We start from the raw sequence: 24,234 nt of genomic DNA, 5'->3' as shown, positions 1-24,234 counted from the left end.
TGTTCACGGCTGACTAGAAGCTCTAGCATTTGGCTGCTCTCTCCCTAGCACTGGGGCTATAGGCTCTGGCTACAACCGCCTAAATGGGTTTTAAAGATTCAAATTCAGGCCATTGTGCTTGTGGGGCAGGCACTCCACTCACTGAGCCCTCTATCCCAGCCTACTCCCCTGTGCTTTAAGGAAGACCTGTGTGGACCAATTGCAGGGCACGTCCTTCATACATCTCTGACCCTCCCACTGCAAAACTTGCTGGTAGAGGAGTTTCCCCCACCAAATCCTTCAAGTTAACCTGATCACCACTTTAGAATCAAGGTGTTTCTGTTAATATTCCAACTTGATCTATTTTGACTCTTCAGTTCTAAAGCGAAATGTGTGTGAAGTTCACTGTCTCATAGTTGTATGAGCTCTTGGATTCATTAATTTGGTTCCTTTCAATTACTGATCCCTCACACTTTCCCCTCTATTCACTTAGTTTTATTCCTTCCTTCCTATTTTATTTTAAGATTAACCGCTAGTCCCGTTAAAATCTCTGTGTGTAAAAGTTTGCTCGTTAATTTTAATTCCACGTGCATTTATAGGAAAATAGGAAACTAAGTGGCTGCACTTTGTGCAAAGATAAGGACTTGGGATGCCCTGTCCCTGATAGACATCAAAGGGCAGGAGTTAGCCTAGGAGAGACTCCCCGCCCACCCCAATAGTGTGTTTGGGTGCTATTCGCTGGAGATTTGCTGAAGGAGAGCTATTCACTTGAAAATGTAACTGCCTGCCATTTGGAGAACCTGAGTAAACTTAATTGAAAACTGCTAAGGCCTGTTAAAAAAAAAAAAAATTACACAGAGAGCACATAGTTTTGAAGCAAAATCCAGCTTTCAGAAAAGCATCGAGTTGACTTGTGATGCTTAGCTGGTGTTACATTTTAAATCCCAGGGAGAAATTATTAAGCCCACTAGAAGGATGGCTGTGAACGCTTGAAGTAGTCTCTCAGCGGACCTTGTGAAATCTTCAGGGAAAAGCCTTTGAACTGTGAGGAACACTGGCATTGTGTCTGCCAGAGTGAGGCAGAAGAGGCATCGTGAAATTGAATAAACCCATCCCTCGTGGCCTGTGACAGGCTTCCTGGCATTTGGAGAAAAAAATAGAACGCACTGTTCTTTGCCAATACCAACTTTTGTAGATGAGGTTTTCAAGTTGGCAATCAATGACTAGATGTTTCAGTCATAAAACGTGTTGCGAAAGGGGAACCTCATGAATACAGACTTCAAGTATCACTTGAGATTAAAAAAACATTTCTGTTGTAAGATACATGTATACTACTGAGCATTACTTAATGTATTTCCTGCATTCCATCTTTTTTTTTTCTTTACATAGTTTTGCGCTTAAATAAAATACAATGAACGTTTGCAGCAAACGATCTGCAATTATTCCTCACATGTCTACTATTGTATCTCAGATGCAGGCATCCATGCAGAAAAGTGATAAATCCCACAAAGGCTACTGTTCTGTTAGGAAAAAAAAAAAAAAAACCAAAGCATTTCTCAAATTAACTCTTTGGGATGTCCTAGGGTGGCAAGAGCAAGCTGAAGCACACTTCAGATTTCTGACAAAACCTGCCTCTTGGGAAGCATTCCGCCTTGCTTTGGAGGTTATATATTCAAACACTTCAAGATGCAGACACGGCTGCTCCGCCCACTTTCCCTCCTTCTCTTGTCTCCGTTCACAGATCCATAGTTCATTGATAGATAGTGCTCTCAGCCTGTGCAGGGGAAGTTCGGTACATTCCTGGTTTTATGTGAGCACTTCAGTGAACTTAACAGTTCAAGATAGGGCTGATAGAGCTGTCAGGAAAAGTTTTCAAGTCAAATCTTTTAATTATTCATAAAATAATATGATTTCAATGTTATCACATTTGTCTGATTAAATATTGCTGTCTTCACTGAAAATAAAGGTCTTGTTTTCTTAATAGGCCTTCAAAAATGGCAATTAAACTAGAAGAAACTAACAAAAATTTAAAGAGCACATTTAAGCATGAAAATATTTGAGGATATTTTCTTATAATTGCTTATAAATATGATGTGATGTTTTTCTGAACAAAAAACTAAATTACATGTGATTATTAGCACATGTACATTTGTATTTATGTAGGACAATTAACTGCTAATACGTTTAAAATGTATGATCTGTGTTTTCCTGTTAATACTTTATATGGGTGTTATGGCTTTATGGTTAACGTTAACAGGCGGTATTGCCTGAAGAGAAAAAATACTTTAAAATAATTATTCCCCCAGTGCTTAATTTTATATTAATCATGCTAGCAAAGTTTTATGTGGGCTAGAATGCAGTAACCACATGTTATGTACGAAAGCTGTACAGTGGTCTAATTACATTTCCTTGCTTAGTGTTATGGTGGGTGTAAGCCACACACATCTGAAAGGGTGCAGATTTATTTTAAGTTTAATTAATCCTGGTGCAAAACTTGTACTTTGTACTTTTTTTGGTGGGTTGGTTTTTGTTGTTGTTGTTTTGGTTTGGTTTGGTTTAGTTTGGTTTGGTTTGGTTTCATTTCGTTTCCTTTTGGTTTTTGGAGACAGTTTCTCTGTGTAACTTTGACTATCCTGGACTTACTTTGTAGACCAGGCTGGCTTCAAACTCACAGTAATCCATCTGCCTCTGCCTCCTCAAGTGCTGGGATTATAGGCATGTGCCACCACACCCAGCTTACTTTGTACTTTCATTTGCCTAAATAAACGCATTTACTTTCCTCTTGTGATTCAAACCCTGTTTCTAGTTTTGTCTGAACACTTAAATAAAATTAATATTTAAAAATTTAATTTAATATGGGTTGTGGAGCTGTCAGAAGAAGTTTTCAAATCAAATCCTTTGATTATAAAATAATAGAATTTTAATTTTATTCCATTTGTCTGATAAAATGTTATGACTTTCATCAAAGAGCAAGTCGGAGTTAGGTAAATTACTGATCAGTTGTATTACCCAGCTCTTAGTGATGCTAGACTGACTGGCACTTCACTGGAATGCTAGGAAGGTTCTGATGACTTTCACCACTGTCCTTCCCTGGCACATATCTTATAATGTGGAATGTTAGGCCATCATCTATAAGAAAGCTTTTGTTAAAAAACAAAACAAAACAAAAACCAAACAAACAAACAAATTAACTGAGATGCTGACAAGATGGCCCAGCAGTGAAGAGACCTTCCTGCTCTTGCCAAAGACCTTATTCAATTCCCAGCATGTACAGTGCGTGGCTAAAAACTGACCGCATGTGACTACACAACTGATGCCTCTGACCTCCATGGGCGCTTCCACTCGAGTGAACATAACTTCCCTCCCCCACAGAAATCCATGCATGTAGCTAAAATAAGAAAAATAAAGCTTTTAAAAGTAAAACCAACTCTTTACACCAGTGTCATGCTAACAGAAAGAGCAGGAATTACAGATGTACATATGTATTCAGCCTTCCTCACGTTATCCCCTACCAGCAAGGTCCTACATCCATGGGACAGTTTCTTTACCATTGGTAAATAAACAATGGCAAATTTGTATTAATTGAAGTACATAGATTACAGTAATGTCCAGTATAAATTCTGATCTTCTGTAGGTTCTGACAAAAACACTTCTTCATCTACCCCAAAGACATGAGAATATTTCACTCCTAAAGATTAAGATAAATTTTGCATCACGTTTTCTGAAATTTGCATGATGAAATATGGTAAAATTCCTTCGTGTTTCGAAAAACAGAAGTAAAAATTCTTGTTCATTATTTTATCTACCTACTTTTCCTAAGAAAAATCTTTTACAACAAGAACAAGATACCTCCAGAAGGGTGTGTGTGTGTGTGTGTGTGTGTGTGTGTGTGTGTGTGTGTTGTGCTATAGATACAGTTATCGTTTATGTATCCATTTATTACACATGGATATATCCAATTCTTCATACTCAAAGGTAAACTTTCATTCTAATTTTAACAATTAAACCTATCTCTAGGCTATTTTACTTCTTTGAAATGATTTTTGCTGGTTCTGTTTTTGCTTTTATTTCCTCAAATTTTGAGAAACACAACTATAAGTAAATATAATTTATTATTTATAATTGTAAATGCCATAGTGAGCAAGGAGTCTCTATGTACCTCTGACTTACTGAGAAATTACTGTGATCAGATTGGCGTCTTAACTCACAGAGCTCAGAGATCTGCCTGCCTCTGCCTCCCGAGTGCTGAGATTAAAGGTGTGCGCCACCAAGCCTACCACTTTCTACCATTAATGATACAGTATCTGTACAAATATAGCCACCTTGTGCAAATTTCACATCTTGGTCCTAGCACTTTGTCAAGCAGGAGAAAATCTCCTTAGCTGCTTCCAGGCCCAAGGAAGGCAAAGATGACAGCAGGCAGTGAACATCAACTGGGTGGCAACAAATGAAACTCAACACGATTCTCCTAGAAATGAGGAGGCATTTTAATTTGTGTGACTTAAAATAGCACAAGATGGCTAACACTGCTGAACATGGTGCTGAGCTGACCTTTATTGGAGAGGGCTTTTTCTTTGAAATCCTTGTTCATTAAGTTGTTAACTTTTGTGCCGCATGAATGCACAAAGTTATATGGTACAAGGCATGTTTTAAACAAATTGTATATAAAACATTGCGTATGTGGTATATAGACTTGTCTGTATGGTTCTTTTCATGTATTTGTGTGTATGAACTTGGCAATCCCATATGTGTAAGTATATAAGAATTTAGTGTCAGATCTCTCTCTCCTCTCCTCTCCTCTCCTCTTCTTTTCTCTTCTCTCCTGTCTCCCCTCTCCCCTCTCTTCTTCTTCTTCTTCTTCTTCTTTTTCTTTTTTCTCTCTCTCCCTCCCTCCCTCCCTCCCTCCCTCCCTCCCTCCCTCCCTCTCTCTCTCTCTCTCTCTCTCTCTCTCCCTCTCTCTCTCCCTGTCTTCTCTCTCCACAATTACTGTTTTTGTTCACTGGTCTGAATGTTGACAGTGCGGCTAGACTAGCTGGCTAGCCAGTCTGCCTGTCTCCATCCTTTAAGCACAGGAGTTAGAAGCACTAGTCGGGCATCTTGCACCGGTTCACATGCTTGCATGGCATGCAGCAAATCATCTCCTCATCCCCACATAGACACATCCTATTACATCTGAATGAGGCTGGAGATGCAGCGCCATGTTACATCATGTGCTTAGCTGTGCCTGAGACCCTGGGTTTAGTCTCCAGTACAAAGAAGTAGATCAGCAAACCTGCAGAACCATGGGGCACTATGCAGAGTTAAGAATTACTTTTTAATCTCTATTAGCCCCTGCTTAGTTGATTCTGTGGGCCAAGATCTCTTGGTGCCCTCGACCCCTCTGGCTCCTACAGTCCTTTCTCAGTGGATCTGGGGGAGAGGCGAAGTGGTATGTGGGACTGAGAGGGCTGAAAGGAGGGGAGCCTGTCATAAGAATGTATTGTAAGAGAGGAGAATATAAAAAAAGAACAGAATTAACTTTTTAAAAAAACACTGCTTGCCATGAAATTCTCAGAACTCCAAATTTGGCATTATTTCTTCACCAGCTTTTGCTGGGATTTTCATCTGATTGTACTGTTTATTGAAACTTCAGGTTTCAGTGGCTCAACTAGTTGGCATCTTTTAGAACCTGTTGGGAAATGACTAGAGTCAGGGACACACGGCACGGATGGATCTCCTTTCTGCATCTGCAGAGCACAGATACTGAATCTCATGCCAAAAGTTCGCTGTCAAGGCTAACAGCCCGTCTTCCTGGGATTTGGGTTTTGTACACGTGCATTTGGAGGCCAGAGGTGGATACCACATTTCTCCCTCCTTGGGAGTCACTTACCACCTCATGCCTTTGAGACAGGCTCCCCCACTGATGCTGCACCTCACAGTTACAGTTGGGTTGGCTGCTGGCCAGTACGCTCCAGGGAGTCTCCTCTTTCTACCTCCATGTACTAGGATGACAGGTGTGAACCTCTGCACCCAACGTTTCATGTTAGTGCCCAAGATCCAAACTTAGGTCCTCTTGTTTGCATAGCAAGCCCTTGAGCTAAAACTTCATTTTAACTCCACTTTGCAATGCTTCTCAGTAAACAAATAGTTAATTCAAATTACTACTGCCAGCAACTTAAATACGAATACTTACTATAGCTTCTTTGAAGGCTCTGGGATTGTGCATTGGTCTTTGGCTTTTGTTGTGGGGCTTTGATATAGTAAGCTTTGCATACTTTAGAAATTCTCTTTACTTCCAGTCCATCTTTTTTTTTCTATTCCTCACCCTCTTTAATTGTTTTAAGGTGTTGGTAGATATCTATGAGCACTTACTTATATTATTCTCATCACTTGTTAGTTGTCACAGAAAATCAAAACCACTAAATATTTGTTGTCAGCTTAAGGGGAGAAGGCATAGTTACAGGTTGCCATTAAGAAATAAGGAGTATTTATTAGAATGCTGGTTATAATGGACGCAGTGTCGGTTCAACTTTTCTATAAAATATGCATTAAAATTCAGAGTGGACATACACATAGACACATGCATACAATTTAAGAACTAAAAAAAAAAACATTTTTAAAAGTTAGGAGAGCATTATAAATTGGCATGATGCGTGTATGACTTGTGTCACAGGTCACATATGAAGGGATAAAGCCGTACCGGTGCTGAGTCACCTGCAGCTGGGGGAAGACTACACAGGGCACAGCTGCAATGATCCAGATGTGGATAGTGAGGGAGGACGCATGCTGCAGTGTTGAAATGTAGGAGAAAATGCAGAGGAGACTAGATATATCTGAGAGAGCTGAAGAATCATGAATTCCTTTTTATGATACCAAAACAAGTTACTCACTTCTGTTAATAAATAATGGTATAATTCTGTCATTTTGATTTCTCAGCAAGGTTCAAAAAGCAATTTTAGCATTTGTTTTGTCTTTAACTTTCCAAAATAAAAAAAAAAAGAAGAGGAGAGAGTGGGGGTGGGGAGTAAATCCCATTGTTCTTTAGGAAATAATTTGAATCAAATGGAAGATTGTAGTATCTAAGTCTATTTGGGGATATTTATACCCTAAAGACCAATGTTATATTGTAACATAATTTAGTTCCAGATACAACTTCTTTTTTTACTTTTAATGACTGAAATTTTAAGCATGACAAATATGGCATTGCGTGGAAAACTATATATTCAGTAGTTAAACTATGTTATTGCTTTTAGGAAAGGAAATGAGTGAGTGTGGAACGTGGCTGTAGTCTGTCTTTGTCTCAGTGCGTTGGTGTGAACCGAACTGAGAAAACCGTTTTCAGTTGCTGTGTGAGACAGAGGACTTCTTAAATTGGGAATTCCAGCCCTCCAGAGGTAGGGCCATTGTCAGCCACAGAATTCAGTTGCAGGTAGCCTGAGCTCTGGGAGACCCTTCCTCTAAAAACCATATGAATAATCAAATGGTTTGTCCTGGTATCCTTGGGAAACATGGAAGCCGCCTGTGAGTGCCCTTTGAACTGTGGACACACACATTTATCACTTGCCAGCTGTGTCTCGTATAATCACGACCAGACTGTGGCATCAGTTGTCTGGGAAAATGAAAACTGTTTAATATGTGAAACTTCACTTGCCATTGCTATGGAATGTTTCTTCGGAAAGATGGAAGGTGGACCGCAAAGGAAATGATCTCACTCAGAGGCTGCCTTGAGTTTGCGTGGTTCTCTTTGTAAATGCAGAATCTAACTTTCGTCATCTGCTGAGACGCAGGTTGATTGGCACTGGATTTATGAAATGCTTATCTCCCCCCCCCCCTTTTTAAGTCAACACAATTATGACTGGCATGAATAACACATTGAAATCATTTAGATTCTCCTCCTTAGGCACTGATTTAGTTTTCATTTAAATTTTTTTGAGATACATGTTATCTCATTTGGTGAGAATTCAAATTAAGAACACAAAAGCACATAAGCACCCCAACGACCAGAAATGATGCTTTTCTCCTTTCATCCTTTCACTAACTGTGAGTTCCCAGGATTCTAGGACACGTTGTGGGTGTTCATGAAGATGCCCAGAATTTCCTTCCTTTGAGTGTTTGTCCAAGAGTAAAACACTGAGGTTCCATGGCAAGAAGGGCCAGGGTGACAAACAACTGATAAACCCAGGCTTGAGTGCCTCTCCAGTGGAGTGCAAGGCTCAGCTGTGAGTCTGGTGGAAGAACTCCCATTGGTACATGACAGATACCAGCCGCAGCTGGGATGAGGGAAGATGTGAGCTTAGTAGGGGACAGGAAGTACCACCTGCACAAGGGGTCCAGGTTGAAATCAGGAGCACATGATGGCCCGGTATCTAAGAGATGGCAAAGGTGAAGAGATGCTTAGACAAGGAGATGCAGGGCAGTCGCAGACCTATGTCTGTAGTCATGGCTTCTAATCTGAGGAGAATCAGGCTCAGCACACTCCAGTCTAAGGATGCTCAAGTCTCTGACATGTAAGTGTCCTGGTATACTCTTTGCACAAAGCCTAAGCATACCTTCCTGCATATTTCATCTCTAGATTATGAAATACTTAGCAAAATGTGCATGCTCTATCCATAGTTGCACTCTTATATTTACAGAAGACAAAGGGAAAAAAGCCTTTCCATATCCAGGACTTCAGTGTAAGTTTAACTGTTTTTCTCTTGGAATATATTCACCCTGCTGTTGGCTGAGATTGGTTTAATCTTCACATGTGTATATCCTGAAGTTAGAGGGAACTGACTATGAGCTGCAGTCTGAAGATAAATGTCCTAATGCCTTGAAGATGGCTCAGCTAGTGGCAGGGGCAGTGCTTACTGTGTAAACATGAGGGACCCATGTAAAAATGCAGGCAATGGTAATGTATGTTTCTCATGTTAGGCCCAAGTAGGCAGAGGCAGCCGGATCCCTAGGGCTTACTGGCCTGCCAGCCTAGCTAAATTGGCAAATGAGAGAGGATATCTCAAAAACCAAGTTGGCCTGCTCCTGGAGAATGGCACTGGAGCTCAAACTCAGGTCTTCACATCTGTACGCCCCTGGACAAATCACACACACATGCACAGGAACTCGTGAGCACACACATGTGAAAAGGGCCTCCGTGTCTTCAAGCTGCTCCATTTTATCATTTCCCGAAACTCAGTATGTGTTATGGCCTTAACCGGGGCCGCCTCGGAGTCACCAGACACTTGTTCTTTTCCACAGTGAAATTCAGCAACTGCAATAGAACAAGGAAAGTTCAGTATGAAAGCAGCGAACCAGCAGATTTCAAGGTGGATGAGGATGGCACGGTGTATGCTGTGAGAAGCTTCCCTCTTTCTGCAGAGCAGGCAAAGTTCCTGATATACGCCCAAGATGAAGAGACCCAGGAAAAGTGGCAGGTAGCCGTAAACCTGAGCCTGGAGCCAACCCTGCCTGAGGAGCCTGTGAAGGTACGGTCCCTAGACCCGGCTTTGGAGCTTACGCTTGAACAACTAGATTTATGATCCTAGCTGAATATGGGTTTAATTCTTACCATATAAACGGACGGCCAGTATTTCAGCTTTCATCAACTTCAGTCTCTTTGGCCGTGCTTAGTTGTGTCTCTGACATAATAGGCTAAGTATGTTTCAAGCCACCAGAAAGTGCCTTGGAGTGGTTTGTTTACATTTTGAGATTTATAATTTAATTCAAATTAGAAGTAGTTTGCGTTACATTGCTGCGATGTTTTACAAGCTGTTAAGTGTAACCACAAAATAAACACATCTTTGGAAGATGTCATCAGTCAAATTTATTAGGTGGGAGGTACAGATCTACAGTGGGGACAGGAAAGTGGCTCTGGCAAGGAGGGTTGAGGTCTGTCCTATTTCTTCATGAGCAAATTGGGTAGCATGAAATATTTTTCATCCTGCCACTAATTTTGAAGAGTGATGCGATCCCTCTATTGAGATCCAGGGTGAAACAAATGAAGTGTTCCCCCAGGACCTGTTCCGCTTGGCAAGGGTTTATTGAGTGCTTATTCTGTGAAAATACGTAACAATTTTTTTGTTTGTTTTGATTTTGGGGGTTTTGTTGGTTTGGTTTGGCTTGGCTTGGTGTTTGAGACAAGCTTTCTCTGTGTAGCCTTGTCTGTCCTAGACTCTATTTGTATATGAGGCTGGCGTCAAACTCACAGAGATTCCCCTGCCTCTGCCTCCATTGAGTGGTTTAAAGGAAAGAGCCACCTCAACCTAGCCTCCTACATAAGAATTTTTAACTAGATAGTTTAATGATTTCACATCCTATGTTGTTTATAAATGCCAGGTTCTTTGAATTTGTTCAAACTCAGATTCAGGAACACACCCCTATACTTTGAAGGCCATGAGTTTGAACTTTAGCCGTTCTATTTTACATACTATAGTTAGATAAAAACACAGGCCATCCTAATATTTAATTGTAAATGTCACGTGCATACACATATTCAAATATGAATGAATATACTAAAAAAAAATTTTTTTTTTTGCTTTTCTTGTATAGTAGTATTGACATTTCAAATCATGTAAAATACAATGCATTAAAGCCATTAGGTGCTGAAAGAATTCAAGCCACTCGAGTGATATATAAAGTGGGAGGCTGGTACCTAATGGGGTGAAAAGATGTGTCTGTTGTTGTTGGTTCTCCGTGTTCCAGCAAACTGTCATTTGCACAGAGACAGCAAAGCCTAATGGCTAAAATGTCCACAGACATCGAGAGAAACAGAAGAAAATGTTGACACCTAGCAGAGATTAATGCCTAGTGTGCAAAGTGGGTCATTTACTGCATCCATCACAGCTGACATAGGTTTAGAATAATTACAGCATTAATTCTGTGGGATTTAATAGGGTCATAAATATTTGAGACATTCTTTAGCGGTATGTATTAAACTTCTCTTGGAATTCAAATTATATCTCAGCACATCAAGATCTGAATTTAATGTACAGTAGGCACATTACCTGAACTGTGGTCAAAACTAATGAGAAATATATAAAAGGGTGCTATTAAACTTTGTTTAATATTAACTACTCTCTAGGATGGTTTATAGAAACGGCAAGTAGTTTACTCAACCGGCCTGTATAATAAATTGTTTCTAATTCAATTTTCACTGAATAGCGCAACCCAAATGTTTCATGGCAGTTTTCTGGTATTGAACTAGGGGACAGGGACAGGGCCTTCTGAGTTATTCTTTTTGTATATAATACATGTTGGTTCCTACATATGTAGGTATCCATTAATAATGGTGCGATCGTAGAGACTGCTCTTCCTAGTCCTCAGGAATGTCTTCTTGTGTTTTAATGCAAAGGACCCACATGAAATTGAAGAGATAGTATTCCCCAGACAACTCGCCAAGCACAGTGGGTCCCTACAGAGGCAGAAGAGAGACTGGGTCATCCCGCCAATCAACTTGCCAGAAAACTCCCGAGGGCCCTTTCCTCAGGAGCTCGTCAGGGTAAGGAGTTGTCGTCTTAATTATTCTCATGGCAAAGTGACATTAGAAATTGTTTTGCCTAATTTTTGTAGTTGTTGGGGGCATGTGCACACGCGCGCACACACACATGTGCATTTTAACAAAGTAGAGTTTATGGCAGGTATACATACAGTTGAATGTGTGTGGGAGTGGAATTCCTCCTGTGTAGTAAGGAGCCCCCTTCCCTTTCGCTTCCCCATCTCATCTCTTGGATTATTTATAGACATGGCTCTCCTAGGTCCTAGTCACTGAACGATAGGGCTTCTGTGAACTCATGAGCCATCTCATTCATCCCTCCCCTGTCAGCTCTCACTATGGAAACCTAGTCTTAACCAGGACCTTCCATGTTGATCTCTGCCCTCTAAAGATACTTTGGGGCAGAGGGGGAAAATAAAGGGCAACCCCTGGGGTCGTGCAAAACTGGAGTCTTTCAAGTCTGAGAAAAGTCTCCGTTCCTTACACTGCATTCCATCTGACATGGGGAAAAAATAAGCAGAACCAACCGGGTATTATTTGTTTAAAAGTACAATAATATGGAATCATCATATTCTCATTTATTAAAATGCAAATGTTTCTATGATTATTGTAGTGCTCCTACACAAACATAAAGAGCTGTGAGCTTTTAAAATAAGCCAGTTATTTGTGTTGTATATTCTATCCTGATGTGCATTGCAATTTAATTTAACAATGCATGTAACCCCAATAGAAGTGCTTTTTCATCAGCATTCATGAAATGCAACTGAAAAGCAGAATTTTGCCCTAACTTAAGAAAATTCTCTAGATCAAGTGGACAGATTAATTTCACCTACCTAGTACATAAAGATCTGTATTTACTGCCCGATCTGCCCTGCCTCTCTGTCTCCGCCTTTCCTCCATTTTCCATCTCTGTAACCTGCTCCGCTCTGACATGTTGTTCTTTTGTTTGCAGTATAAAAATGCACCCAAAGAACTTCTCTGTGATGCTTTGTTAGAAAAGAGAATTGTAGCTTTCATTACCACCTGAGAACAACGTAGGGCGTGTTGGTAGCACTAAGTCAGTATAATGGAAACAAAGAAATCTAATGTGCAGGCCTGTCCCCAACAACAGAGTCCCATGCAAGGTTATTTCAAGCTGTGGCTAGATAATTATCATTTCTTGCTATTTCTGATGTGTGAAGATGCTATGTACTTTTTATTATTATTATTAATTTAGCCACTTGTTACCATATTGTAAATATTTTTACCCTGGCAATTTTATCTAACTGGACACTGCTCTGTTTTGACATTTTTCACGACTCTCAGCTAGCATTCTTTAGATGAAAAGTCTTTCTGGGGATAGGTAATGTCTCTTCTTAACTCCATCATCAAGAATCAAAGAACAGGCTTTGAAGATGGCTTAGTCATACAGTATTCCCCACACAGTGAGAACCTGAGTTTAGATTCCCATCCGTAACCTCAGTCCTGGGGACTCAAACAATAGCCCCTGGGGATTGCTGGGCTAAGTCATCCACATGACTCAGTAAAGTCCAGCCACACCGAGAGACCCTGTCTCAAAAGGCAAGGTGGAGAGCAATTTCAGAAGTCAGTACATGCATGCATGCATGCCCAGAGAGACATGACACAAATTACAGCACACGTGTACGCGCACACGCAGAAGAGGAAAAGGAGGAGGAAGGAAGGAAGGGAATGGGAAAGAAGATGATGGGATGGCCTGAGAGAGGTGGGTGATGTTGTGGGAGGGTGAAGCAAGGGTTGGAAGTGTGCTATACCCCCTAAACAAATGTGCTCATGTTTTCTGCTTATGTGGTTGTTTTCTTGTTCCCCAGATCAGGTCTGATAGAGATAAAAACCTGTCCCTGAGGTACAGTGTCACTGGGCCAGGAGCAGACCAGCCTCCGACGGGCATCTTCATTATCAACCCCATCTCAGGGCAGCTATCAGTCACAAAGCCTCTGGATCGAGAGCTGATAGCCCGGTTCCATGTAAGCCTCCAGCTGTCTGTTGAGTCTGGTTTCCTACTCCTTGGAATGTGCGTGTGTGTTGTTTCCCATTGCCTCCTGTCTCTCTGATGGCTCTGCCACTGAGGTTTAACACCAGAAGCATATCTGTAGACTTTCAGCTTCCTTTACTAGGCACATGTTTATAGAATTGGTGCATGCTACTTTAAAAAAAAAAAAAAAAATCTAACGCCAAAATAGCCAGGAAGAAAGGATAACGCCTAAGGCGTCATCACCTTTGACGTGTCAGTTCTTGCCTTCAGATACATAGCTAAGAGAACCGTGGAGAACAGGTCTCTATGGGAAGGTCCAGAGCAGCAGGATATACATATCCCAGCCCCAGCATTTTTAGGAGGGTGAGGTGTTACGGTTACAGCAAGCTCCTTTGTATTTTGTTCATTTTAGATTGCCTCATTTTTTCCCCTTTCTGTTACGAAGAATTTTTTTTCCAATAGGTATACCTTTGCCTAGCCTTTCAATGTTTCCTCTCTTTTATAGCTTTATTGTTTGTTCATAGACATCAGCTACTTTCACTTGTGCATTGTACAGTTCATTTAAGAATATGTATGGTGCAAATTTGAGCTTTTCAGGAATATTGATCGAGGGTCGCCTTCTCAGGTTTCATCTGTCATGTTTGCCTTTTATATTTAAAATGCTTAACCTCCATAGACTGACTGTAATAAAGGAGGGAAGCCCTGCCAGCCCGTGACCCCCAACTGTGTACTGCAGCGGCTTCTCCTGTCACTAAACCTTCCCCCATGCAGGACTTCTTGCTGGATTCTTGCTTTGTATACCAGACACTTTGAGTTCCTACACCTGCACAAACCTTGAAAATCCCCGTTGTCTTACAACTGCAATAGGTTCCCCTAGGGCTAAACAGACAAGCGTGTGAAGAGCTGAATATGTTTTGAGTTCTGTTACTCAGAACCCACTTGTAACCTTGATTATTGACAAACACAGTTTTGAAACTCGTAAGGGAACAGCTGATTCGGATTTTTTTTAGATTGTTCTAACATAAAAAATGAAAGTGAAACTCCAAGCTTCTGACAAAGGCGACACAGTGTGAATTGGGAAACTGGACAGAGGTATCACAGTACTCTGCAACAGCTTCTATTGATGATCCTAAACACAAGAACAAACACACCAGTGGGGTTTTTTGTTTGTTTGTTTGTTTGTTTTTGCCTTCTCTATAGACTGAAATAAATTGTTCTTTAAATGTTTGTCACATATGCATTCAAAGCCTCACCAGCAAAATAGAATTAATTACAGAATTGTAAGTATTTAGAGTCATTAAGATTCATTATTTTACATAACTGTAATTAAATTTCAGTATTAAGAGTCTGTTAATGGAGTATATTGTGTTAAATAAATCAGGAGGAAAATATCTCTAAAAAGATTGAAAAGCAGTAATAAAATTTACATTGTGTTACCTGTTTAATAACCTAGAAATCAAAACGATATGTTGATGGCTCTTTAACTGGATAAGAATATACCCTTAAGTAACCAACAACATCAGAGATTACAGGGAAGCTGTGAAAGAATTTCAGTTAAAAAGAAACAGAGCAGTGGAATATTGCAGAGCCTTTGAAAAGCATACAATGGCTGTTTGCTAGGGGAAAACATTAGGAAGATATTCAGGCCAGACTAACTCAGTGATTGTATTTGTTTGTGGGGGAAAAAAGCAACAACATTAAATTTCTCAAAGATGACCATGGTGCCAACCCCTAGGGCTACCGTGTGGAATGTCTGAAACATGCACGCATTCTCCATGTCTCTGGGTATCTTTGAACTTAAAATTATATGTGTGAATTCCTTATGTACACTTAATTTCCCAGAACATTTCCTAATCTCTTCCTGCTTATTTACTGACACTACCCTTAGATAGAAAAGTCAAACAAACAAACAAACAAACAAATGAAAAGCCATAGAAACTGCTCTAACTAGAGTATCTGTGTTTAACAAAAAGGTAATTTTGATCTGGGCACAGCTGGTGTTAGACCTGGGCTCTGTCCACAAACAGCAAGGTGACAATCACAAAGCACTGTGTCTTGGTCCTCTGGTGCTCTGTGCGTTAAGCACTAGGCCTCGCCCAGAGAGTGGATGGCCTTCCACTTCTGCATCTCCCCTCGTCTCAGAGTTGGGCTAGCCCCATCTTAGGTGGGGAGCCGTAGCAGCTTTTACATGTGTGTCTTCGGTATGCTCCCGTGAATGTGGAAGTGTGGCTGCATGTTGACTCTTCTCCCAGGCAGACCTTTAAGTCCCTCTGTCTTCTGGTTGCTCTTACAGTTGAGAGCACATGCAGTGGACATCAACGGCAATCAAGTGGAGAACCCCATTGACATCGTCATCAATGTGATTGACATGAATGATAACAGACCTGAGTTTCTGCACCAGGTTTGGAATGGGTCTGTTCCGGAGGGATCGAAGCCTGGTAAGTTAGAGCAATAATATCGTCATGACTTAAAGACATGTTGCATGAGAGCTCTTGAAGTCGCCAGGTTGGAAGAATGCTTGCCTAGCAAACACAAGGTCCTGAGTTTGGTCTCTAACACTGCATAAGAAGTAGCCCTGGGCATGGTGACCCACGCCTACAATCCATGCTATTGGACCAGAAATTGAGGGTTATCCTCAACTACATATTAAGTTCAAGACCAATCTGGGCTACCAGACATCCTACCTCAAAAAGAAAAGAAATGTTTATAACTGACTCTGTGATAGCAGTAAGAAAAGGAAGAACCCTGTTGTTTTTTAATGTACCTGTCATTCATTATGCTTCTGCAGCAAACAGAAGCAACTTAGGGAAAGATTTGTTGAAAAGTGAAAACAACAAAATCTCCTTACATCCCACATGACTTTCGCCTTGTTTGAAAGAGCCCTTGCTTTGGAGAGCTGCTGAGAGAGGCTTTCAGGGTACAGAGTACAGATTCCCTCGCAGGAGGTAGAGCAGTGATGAAGTCCAAGAGGAAGCCTTAAAGCTACCTGGTGTTCCTGTCACCAGGCAGTGGCGCCACAAGCATGGCAGCGCTATTGGCTGCTGTGACACACTAGGTATTTACTTTCAGAGTTCCCCTCCATGTGTCCTCCTCCTCCTCAGAGGCCTTCTTTTAGCTACATGAGGAAAGTGGCCAGACCTTAAGGCAGCTCTTGCAGAAAGCCTCTTGCCATTGTGAAGTGGCATTTGACTGACGTTTCAGATTCTTGTACTGAAAACACTGAGGACTTCAGTCTCACAGAATAGCCAGGCCAGAGAGGCCTATTTAATCTGAAAACCTAGCAGACCAGGAGCTCAGACAAAAGAGATGAAAAAGTAAATTTTTGGCCATCTTTCCTAGGCGTATTTGGTATTTACAATTGGGATGTAATTTGAGTAAATTATAATAAATTAAGATTTTAAAATAAGAGATTTAGTTAGTCTATTTTATAGAAAACCAGTATTCAAAAGTGCACTTCATAGTACCTGGCCCCTTCCACCAATATCTGTAGCTCTTTCATGTATCAGCTAATTTATGGGAAGACCCAAGTCCACCTTAAACTCCAGGCTGCAGTGTTTTCTGGATGCTCAGAGAATAGAGCTGGGCATGAGGAACAGCTAGAGGGGGAAGGGAACCATGGAGCGGATTCTCTCCTCTGCGCCTCCTTCAGACACATTTTCAGACAAGCTGCCCTCCAGTCTTGCACATTTTAAGATACAGTAAAATGAATGCCTATGAAATAGATTCTTACTGAAATGGATCTTCTGTGGGCTGGAGAGAGGGCTCAGCAGTTTCAGGCACTTGCTACCAATCCTGAGGACCTGAGTTCAATCCTTGGGACTCACTTGGTAGAAAGAGAGAACTGACTCCAAGTTGTCCTCTGATCTCCACATGCATACTGTGACACACATGCGCGCGCACGCGCACACACACACACACACACACACACACACACACACACACACACAGATACAAACACACACACACAGAAGATAGATAGGCAGGCAGATAGATAGATAGATAGATAGTTTAGACCCCATGCAAATATTCTACAATATAAATGAACTTTGGGCATGTTAACTACAGACATTGTGTTGTTAAATATCATTTTCCTATCTGTTTGGTGATTTCCAACTTCATACAATACACTGCTTCACAAGCCTTGCTAGAAATAAGCCATTCAGGCTGTAATTGCTGTACATCTGACCATGAGTTTCCAGTTAAGCCTCCCCTGAATGAAAGGCACTGAGTGACCACTGGAAAGAAAGCTGTCCCCGGGGTATACTCCGGTTCTGTGGAAGCACCATGGCTTGAGTATGTGATGCCTCTGGTCTCAAACCGTGCCAGCCGCATGTTAGCTCTATGTTCTGAAAGCAGAAGTTGTGTTTGAACCATTGGCCCACGCTGCAGCGTCAGCTTAGCGGGAGCGATGTGCTCTGCTCCACCCTGGTACTGGCCACAGTGGTCACAGGAGAGTTCCTGCCCTGCAGGGGAGAGAAAGGAAAAGCTAATGAGCTATCCTCTGTGAAATAACGTTTCTAAAATAAGTAAGATGTAGAGATGGTACTTGATCAGACGAAATGCCTCGTTGAAAGGGGCAAGTTCTGAAAAGACAATTGAACAGTACAACTAAGCCGTGGCCAATTCTGGGGTGAAGGGCAGCATTTCTAAAGTAAACCCTGGCTCTGCGAGTTGTAGAAGACAGAGAGAGAACATTTTCTGAACCAGTTCTTAGTACATCTCACCAAACAGACTAGTCTAAATAACAACTGCAGTTCTTAGTGTCTGCTTGGACTTACTGCTTTCCTCATTTAGTTTTTACGATACTCAGTGGGTGAAAGCCCCCAGACGAAGGACAGTGCTCTTCCCGGCTTTGAGGATGGGATGATACACAGTGCCAAGTTTCTACCCAGTGTAGCGGAGCAGTTCTGCCTAGTGTGCTTCCTGCTGACCTGAGGCAGTAGAATGAGCCCTGCCCTTCACACAGATCACTGTCAAAAACTGACGGGGGCGGGGGGGGTGGAGAGAACCACTCTCAGCAAGCCCCACAAAATGCTACTGTGGAACCAGAGGAGAGCCGTGTGGTCATAAAACATGCTTGCAGTAGCATTTGTATTTCTTGTGGTGTGCATTTTATGTAAATTACAATTGGCCGTGTGCCCTTTGGGTATCCTTGAGTAGATTTGTTTTCTAAGTGTGGGAAGAGTTCCGTCTATAAATATGTATATTTTGTGATTTTCTTTTTACTTCTAGATTATGTTGATGATGATGACATGCACATGCATGCGGAAGCTACTGGAAATTACTCTTCAAGAACAGCCCATATTAAGCTCCTGGTCAGGGTCTTTAATTGGCACCAGTTAGGCTAGGCTGGCTTGGCTTGGCAGTGAGCCTGACGAACCTACACGTGTCTATCTCCACAGAACTGGGATTACAAGCATATACCTTGTGTAACTGGCTTTAAAAAAAAAAAACAAAAACATGGTTCTGGGCACTGAACTCAGGCCATTGGGGCTTACATGGCAAACATTTTACTGACTAGCCTCTACACTGCCGTGTTTGATGATTTTAAAAGTAATTTGTTTGAAACACTTGAAATGTTTTTATAGAGAAAATGAGACACGCCAACATAGAAATGATGCCTGATTTTAGGGGCACAGAAACTATGGATGACAGTCTGCTTTCTCTGTTTGCTCTCTAGGGACGTATGTGATGACAGTCACCGCTATTGATGCAGATGACCCAAATGCCCTGAATGGGATGCTGAGGTACAGGATCCTGTCCCAGGCTCCCAGCACCCCTTCACCCAACATGTTTACAATCAACAATGAGACTGGGGATATCATCACTGTGGCAGCTGGCCTGGATCGAGAGGTAAGCAGTCTTGAAAGTGTGCATAGCCTTCAAGGCAACCATTGATGGATTTAAACTCTCATTCAAGCTAATTCCCATTCTAGTTAGTGCTGGGAGTTTCCAGGCAGCTTAGTGTTATAAGTGGTGTGTGTGTGTGGCATAAATTAATGCTAGCTTCAGTGATATTTGACTTCGTTAAACCAATACTCTCAGGTTTCTGAGTTTTAAAGTTCTTAAGAATTCTACTTTTCCTCATAGCCAGTGGGTTTTGTGGAGAACTAAGCTAGACATCATGGTCAAGTACGTATATAAACTCGTTTTTAAAAGACTACACATAACGCACGTGTAACTGGGTCTTTGCGACTTCTGTGAATTGTTTGATTGGTGCCCTGCAAAGAAATGACCATCTTTATTAGAACTTGCTCCTGAACTCCCGAGAGAATTCACTTTCCAAGTCTGACCACTGGTCTTGTGTTAATTCTCCTATTGAGTGTTTAAAGCTGGTGGTGTAGAGAATCCCACTTCTGGAGTGATATCTTGTTGAAACTGCAGCATCGATGGCATTAAGCACCAGCACATAGCCGCCTAGTGTGAGAGAACGTGGTGCTTTGGTGATGAACCAGGTAGATGTGTAGTCCTGCGCCTGGCAGCTTTTGCTCATGAGGTCTCACCTGGAAGGACCTTCTGAGCCTGTTTTTCTACACATTGACCTTTCCCGTTCTCAAGCCTCCTCGTGCCTTCTACTGGCTCCCTTCTACAGGACAACCTCTTTCTAGTCTGTTCTGGCAGTTGTCTTAGAGCTTCTCAAGGTTGTTGACCAACCGTAGTCATTGCTTGAGTGAATTCTCAAAAGAGCCAACACCTAGAGATTGTAGTTTGCAGTTTTCAGGCTGAGCCAGCTTTTGCTGTAACGGAACCTCAGAGTATGTCAAACAGAAGCATCATGTCCACCATGATGGAAATTATTGACAAGGACTTGAGAAGTTGGCTTTTGATGCTCTCTCTGCTGCAGTAATGTGCACATGGGTTGAATTAAAGACAACACCGCTATTAGAATTAGTTAAATACACAAAGTTGTTCTGGAAACACTGTAATCGAGTAACAGTCAAGATAAATTCACTTATGTCTGAGAAGTCTACTTAGAGCCTAAATGGCAACATTTAGCCGTTGACTTCCACTATTACTAGTTCATTCTCTAAAAGTGTTTTGCATCCGAAAATGTTCAGTAAGCAAAGAGGAATTTAGTTTTTGCAGTGCTTTCATAGCTCAGAGAGGCTGGAGAAATGGCCCAATGGGTAAATGTGGTCACTGGGCTAGCATGAGGAGCTGAGCTCAAATCCCCAAGTCTCCTTAAGAAGCGGGTCATTGCAAGGTGCCTATACACTCAGCACAATTTGGGGACAGAGACCAGAAAATTATTGGGGGCTTACTGGTTGCCAGCCTAGCTCCAGGTTCTGGGAGGTAGACCCTGTTTCAAGAGAGTAAGATAGGGGGCACCTGGTGGCACTCAGAGGAAGGATAGCAGGCTACCAAGAAGAGACTTGATACCCTATGAGCATATAAAGGTGGAGGAAGTCCCCCTCAGTCACAGTCATAGGGGAGGGGAGTAAGGGGAAAATGGGAGGGAGGGAGGGAGGGAGCAATGGGAGGATACAGGGATGGGACAACCATTGAGATGTAATATGAATAAATTAATAAAAAAATAAAAGATTGGATCTTACATTTAAGAGAGAGAGAGAGAGTAAGATAGAGAGCAGTAGAGCAGGACATTTGACATCCTCCTCCTCCTCTGATCTAGACAGGGATGTGCACCTGCACAGGCACACGTGTATACACCATACAGACTCGCAGAAGAAAAATAGAAAAAGACGGCTCCTTCATAGTCCGAGTCTTTCTACCTCTTCCTCTGTAATATGAAGCACTTAGTCGTACTTACCCATAAACTCAATATGAATACTATGCGTATGAGATTATGGAGTGTATTTCAATATTCTCTCTCAAGGGTGAGATTGAACATAAGAGGAATATTTAGTGCAGGTTACAACTGTAATGTTTCTTCTTCCAGTCACACAGCTCTTGTGAGATACGAAAGTGGGAGGTTCACTCAGTTCCTCCCTGGGATTCCTCTCATATTTAGCCTGTCTCTTTCATGGCAAGAAAGAAGCATAAAGAATTAAAGACAATTTTCCTTATGCAGACCAGCCATGTTTAAAAATCAGAGAGACTATATTTAGCCCACAGAATAAAAGCTTGAAGTGCAGTATAATTGTAGTTAAGTATATCCTGTAGTTCACAGGCGAGCCATCCACCACCCTTGATAACAGAAATGCAGAAATGGATGGGACGCTTTGGGATCATGGGTTAGATATGATATGAGGAATCACTTCTTGACAGTGGAATTATTAAAAATCAACAATGAGTTACCAGAGGAAATTATGGAGAGCCTTCCATTTTCTGAAAGTCATTTCACCAAGAAAAAAAATACATCTATCTTGGATGGTTTATGGTAATTCTGCCTGAGGCCAGGCATAAATTACTTTGACTTTTTATGCAGGCTTGAATTCCTTTATTTCTATTAAGATTCACAGTTTCCTTTTTGTAGAAAGCAATTTTCACTATCTTTCTCTCAGGATGTGTGACACCTTTCAGTGACAGAACCTTGAACCGTGGAGACGCTTACCAGAGTTACCTTTTAATTTTTCTTTAATCTGTAGTTTTAAAAATGTCTGTTCTTTAAGGTCTTGAAACCTAAAGCCATTGCACCTCACCCATCATCATTTTTGGCTTTTTAAAAAATGCACCCTAACACATTGCTACATCACCTGCTGGTGGCTATTCCTGACTTCTTAACCTTCTCTGGACTTTTTCTCTTCATTTCGAACCTCTGCCCTTTCTGGATTATCAGTAGCAGTTACTTTTCTCACTTCTGTGGCAAAATACCTGAAATAAGTGAAGGAAGGGAGGGAGGGAAGGAGAGAGGGAAGAAGGGAGGGAGGGAAGGTGCCTTTGTTTTGGCTCACAGTTCAAGGGGCTGCCATAGCCCACCATGGTGAAGAGAGCATGACGGCCCAGGCGGGAGACTGCTGATGCAGGCTTCCATAGCCAGGACGAAGCAGAGACCGAAACAGGAAATGCATCCAGGCTCTAAAGCCTTGAGTCCCACCTCCAGTGACCTACTCCTTCCGGCAAAGGCTCTAAATCTTAAATGACCCACAACCTTCCCAACCCAGCTAGGGACCAATTGTTCAAACACATGATCCTATAGGAGGCATTTCATGTTAAAAAACCACAGCACTTCTCACAGCTTCTCTACCAGGTTGGAATTTTGTAGTTCTGCTCGATATGAGCTGTTGGGTCTTCTTAACCTACGATACTACCACCTCCACATCTGTAATATGGATATCATGAAAGCGTTGGAAGGTCCTATAGCACAGTGCATGGCGCCTCCAGTGAACATAGTACCCAATAAATCTTGCAGCCATCTCTTTTCCACTGGCCTAGCTGGCGGTCCTTTCTGCTGCTTGAGCGTTATCCATTATTTTTATTCCACAGCATTATGTCTTCCTGGAAGAGAAAGACCAATGCTTGCTGTTTCCAAATTCCTCTTACACTTGTGTCCTGGGCTCCTTGTTGGTCCTGATGTTTGGTCTCCCATTTGCGGTGGACTTCAGGTCTCCCTTCTCTACCGTCTGCTTCATGATCTGCAAACATGCTAAGTCTCCTCAGTGGGAAAATTGCTTATCACAGCTCCTGGAATGAAGGCAAAGCCTTTTATTTTGGCATTTCAGACCCTTTAAGGCTTTGGCTTCAATGCCTCCTTGGCCTAAGCCCTCCAGAATTCTGTTTCCCACGTTGGCATAATGATGCCCCTAACTTATACAACCACATGCAAACCCTTGTAAAAACAAACCATTTTATACACTTCCAGTGTGTGCGTATGTTTTTCAGGGGTGCAAATGCAAAATACATAAAAGTTAGAGACAGTGATAGAATGTGTTGTAGGGCACTTTCCGAAGACCCAAAACAGTTCTACCTCAAGGAATTCCAGAAGCCCATCAAGAGTTGATTTTCAAGCCATTGAGCTGTTGGGCCCAGAAAAAAAGAGAGGCTCGCGTTCAAGGCCAAGGTTACCCAAGCATGCATAACCAACACTTTGAACCAGTTCTTGATGTAGGGTCTGTCCAGCCAGTATGCCAATGTCGCACGGGACATCTTCTCACTGGGCACAGTCACCCTGGTGGAGAACTGCTGGGTAGGCAGAGGAACTGGCATCTCCATGGAATAGGCCATGATTGGCATTGAACGTAAATACAGAAAGTCTTGGGATAATGAATGGTCATAGGTAGCTTTGCTAAAATGCACACATTACTGAGAGGTAGGGGAGAAAAGAACTTAATCACCTGCAACCGGAAATGAGGAAAGGTTTGGAGCTGCACTGGATTCCTGCACGCAGTGTAGCATGGCAAGCGTGGGAAGCCATACTCCCAGAAATTTGAAATGTCACCCATCAGCATCATACAAGCATGACTAAGTCAGCAAGGCTCTCTCCATGCAGTTGCTGAAATCATAAGCTAGCACATCTCCCTTTCAAACACAAGATCATGTTCCACCATGGTATTTGAGCATGGAGTCTGCTATTTATCAAGTGGGTACTTTTAATTTTAATAGACATTGTTTAAGAAATAACAGTACCTTTTTTGTGTTGTTTTAGAGTTTTGACTTTTTATAGTTGTTGAGACAGGGCCTCACTCTGTAGCCCACACTCTGTGGGTTTGAAGTCATTTTATAGCCCTGATTAGTCTGGAACTAATAACAACCCTCCTGTCTCAAGCAACTTAGGCCTGAGGGGCCTGGAGTACCCCACTAACCCCAACTAAATGTGCTTGTAAAGCCTAAGGATTCCAATACTAACTTGAAACAATAGGAACCCTCAAGGCCTAGCAATTGTTCCCAACATCTCAGCGCAATATAAAATTGTATATAC

At 41.8% G+C, this 24,234-nt stretch overlaps 1 protein-coding gene across 1 annotated transcript in view; it reads left to right on the top strand.

The window, feature by feature from the left end:
* Cdh2 (cadherin 2) overlaps window positions 1–24,234 on the top strand; it is a 222,225-nt gene that overhangs the window by 151,588 nt on the left and 46,403 nt on the right. Inside the window, exons 3-7 of the mRNA XM_051163472.1 lie at window positions 9,193–9,419; window positions 11,285–11,431; window positions 13,255–13,410; window positions 15,712–15,856; window positions 19,099–19,271. Coding sequence (XP_051019429.1) covers window positions 9,193–9,419; window positions 11,285–11,431; window positions 13,255–13,410; window positions 15,712–15,856; window positions 19,099–19,271 — 848 coding nt within the window. The remainder of the gene's footprint in view (window positions 1–9,192; window positions 9,420–11,284; window positions 11,432–13,254; window positions 13,411–15,711; window positions 15,857–19,098; window positions 19,272–24,234) is intronic.

The sequence above is a fragment of the Acomys russatus genome, chromosome 20 (genome assembly GCF_903995435.1).
Source record: "Acomys russatus chromosome 20, mAcoRus1.1, whole genome shotgun sequence".
Lineage (NCBI taxonomy): Eukaryota > Metazoa > Chordata > Mammalia > Rodentia > Muridae > Acomys > Acomys russatus.
Note: the sequence above shows the minus strand (reverse complement) of the source record. Positions and strands in the feature narration are given on the sequence as shown.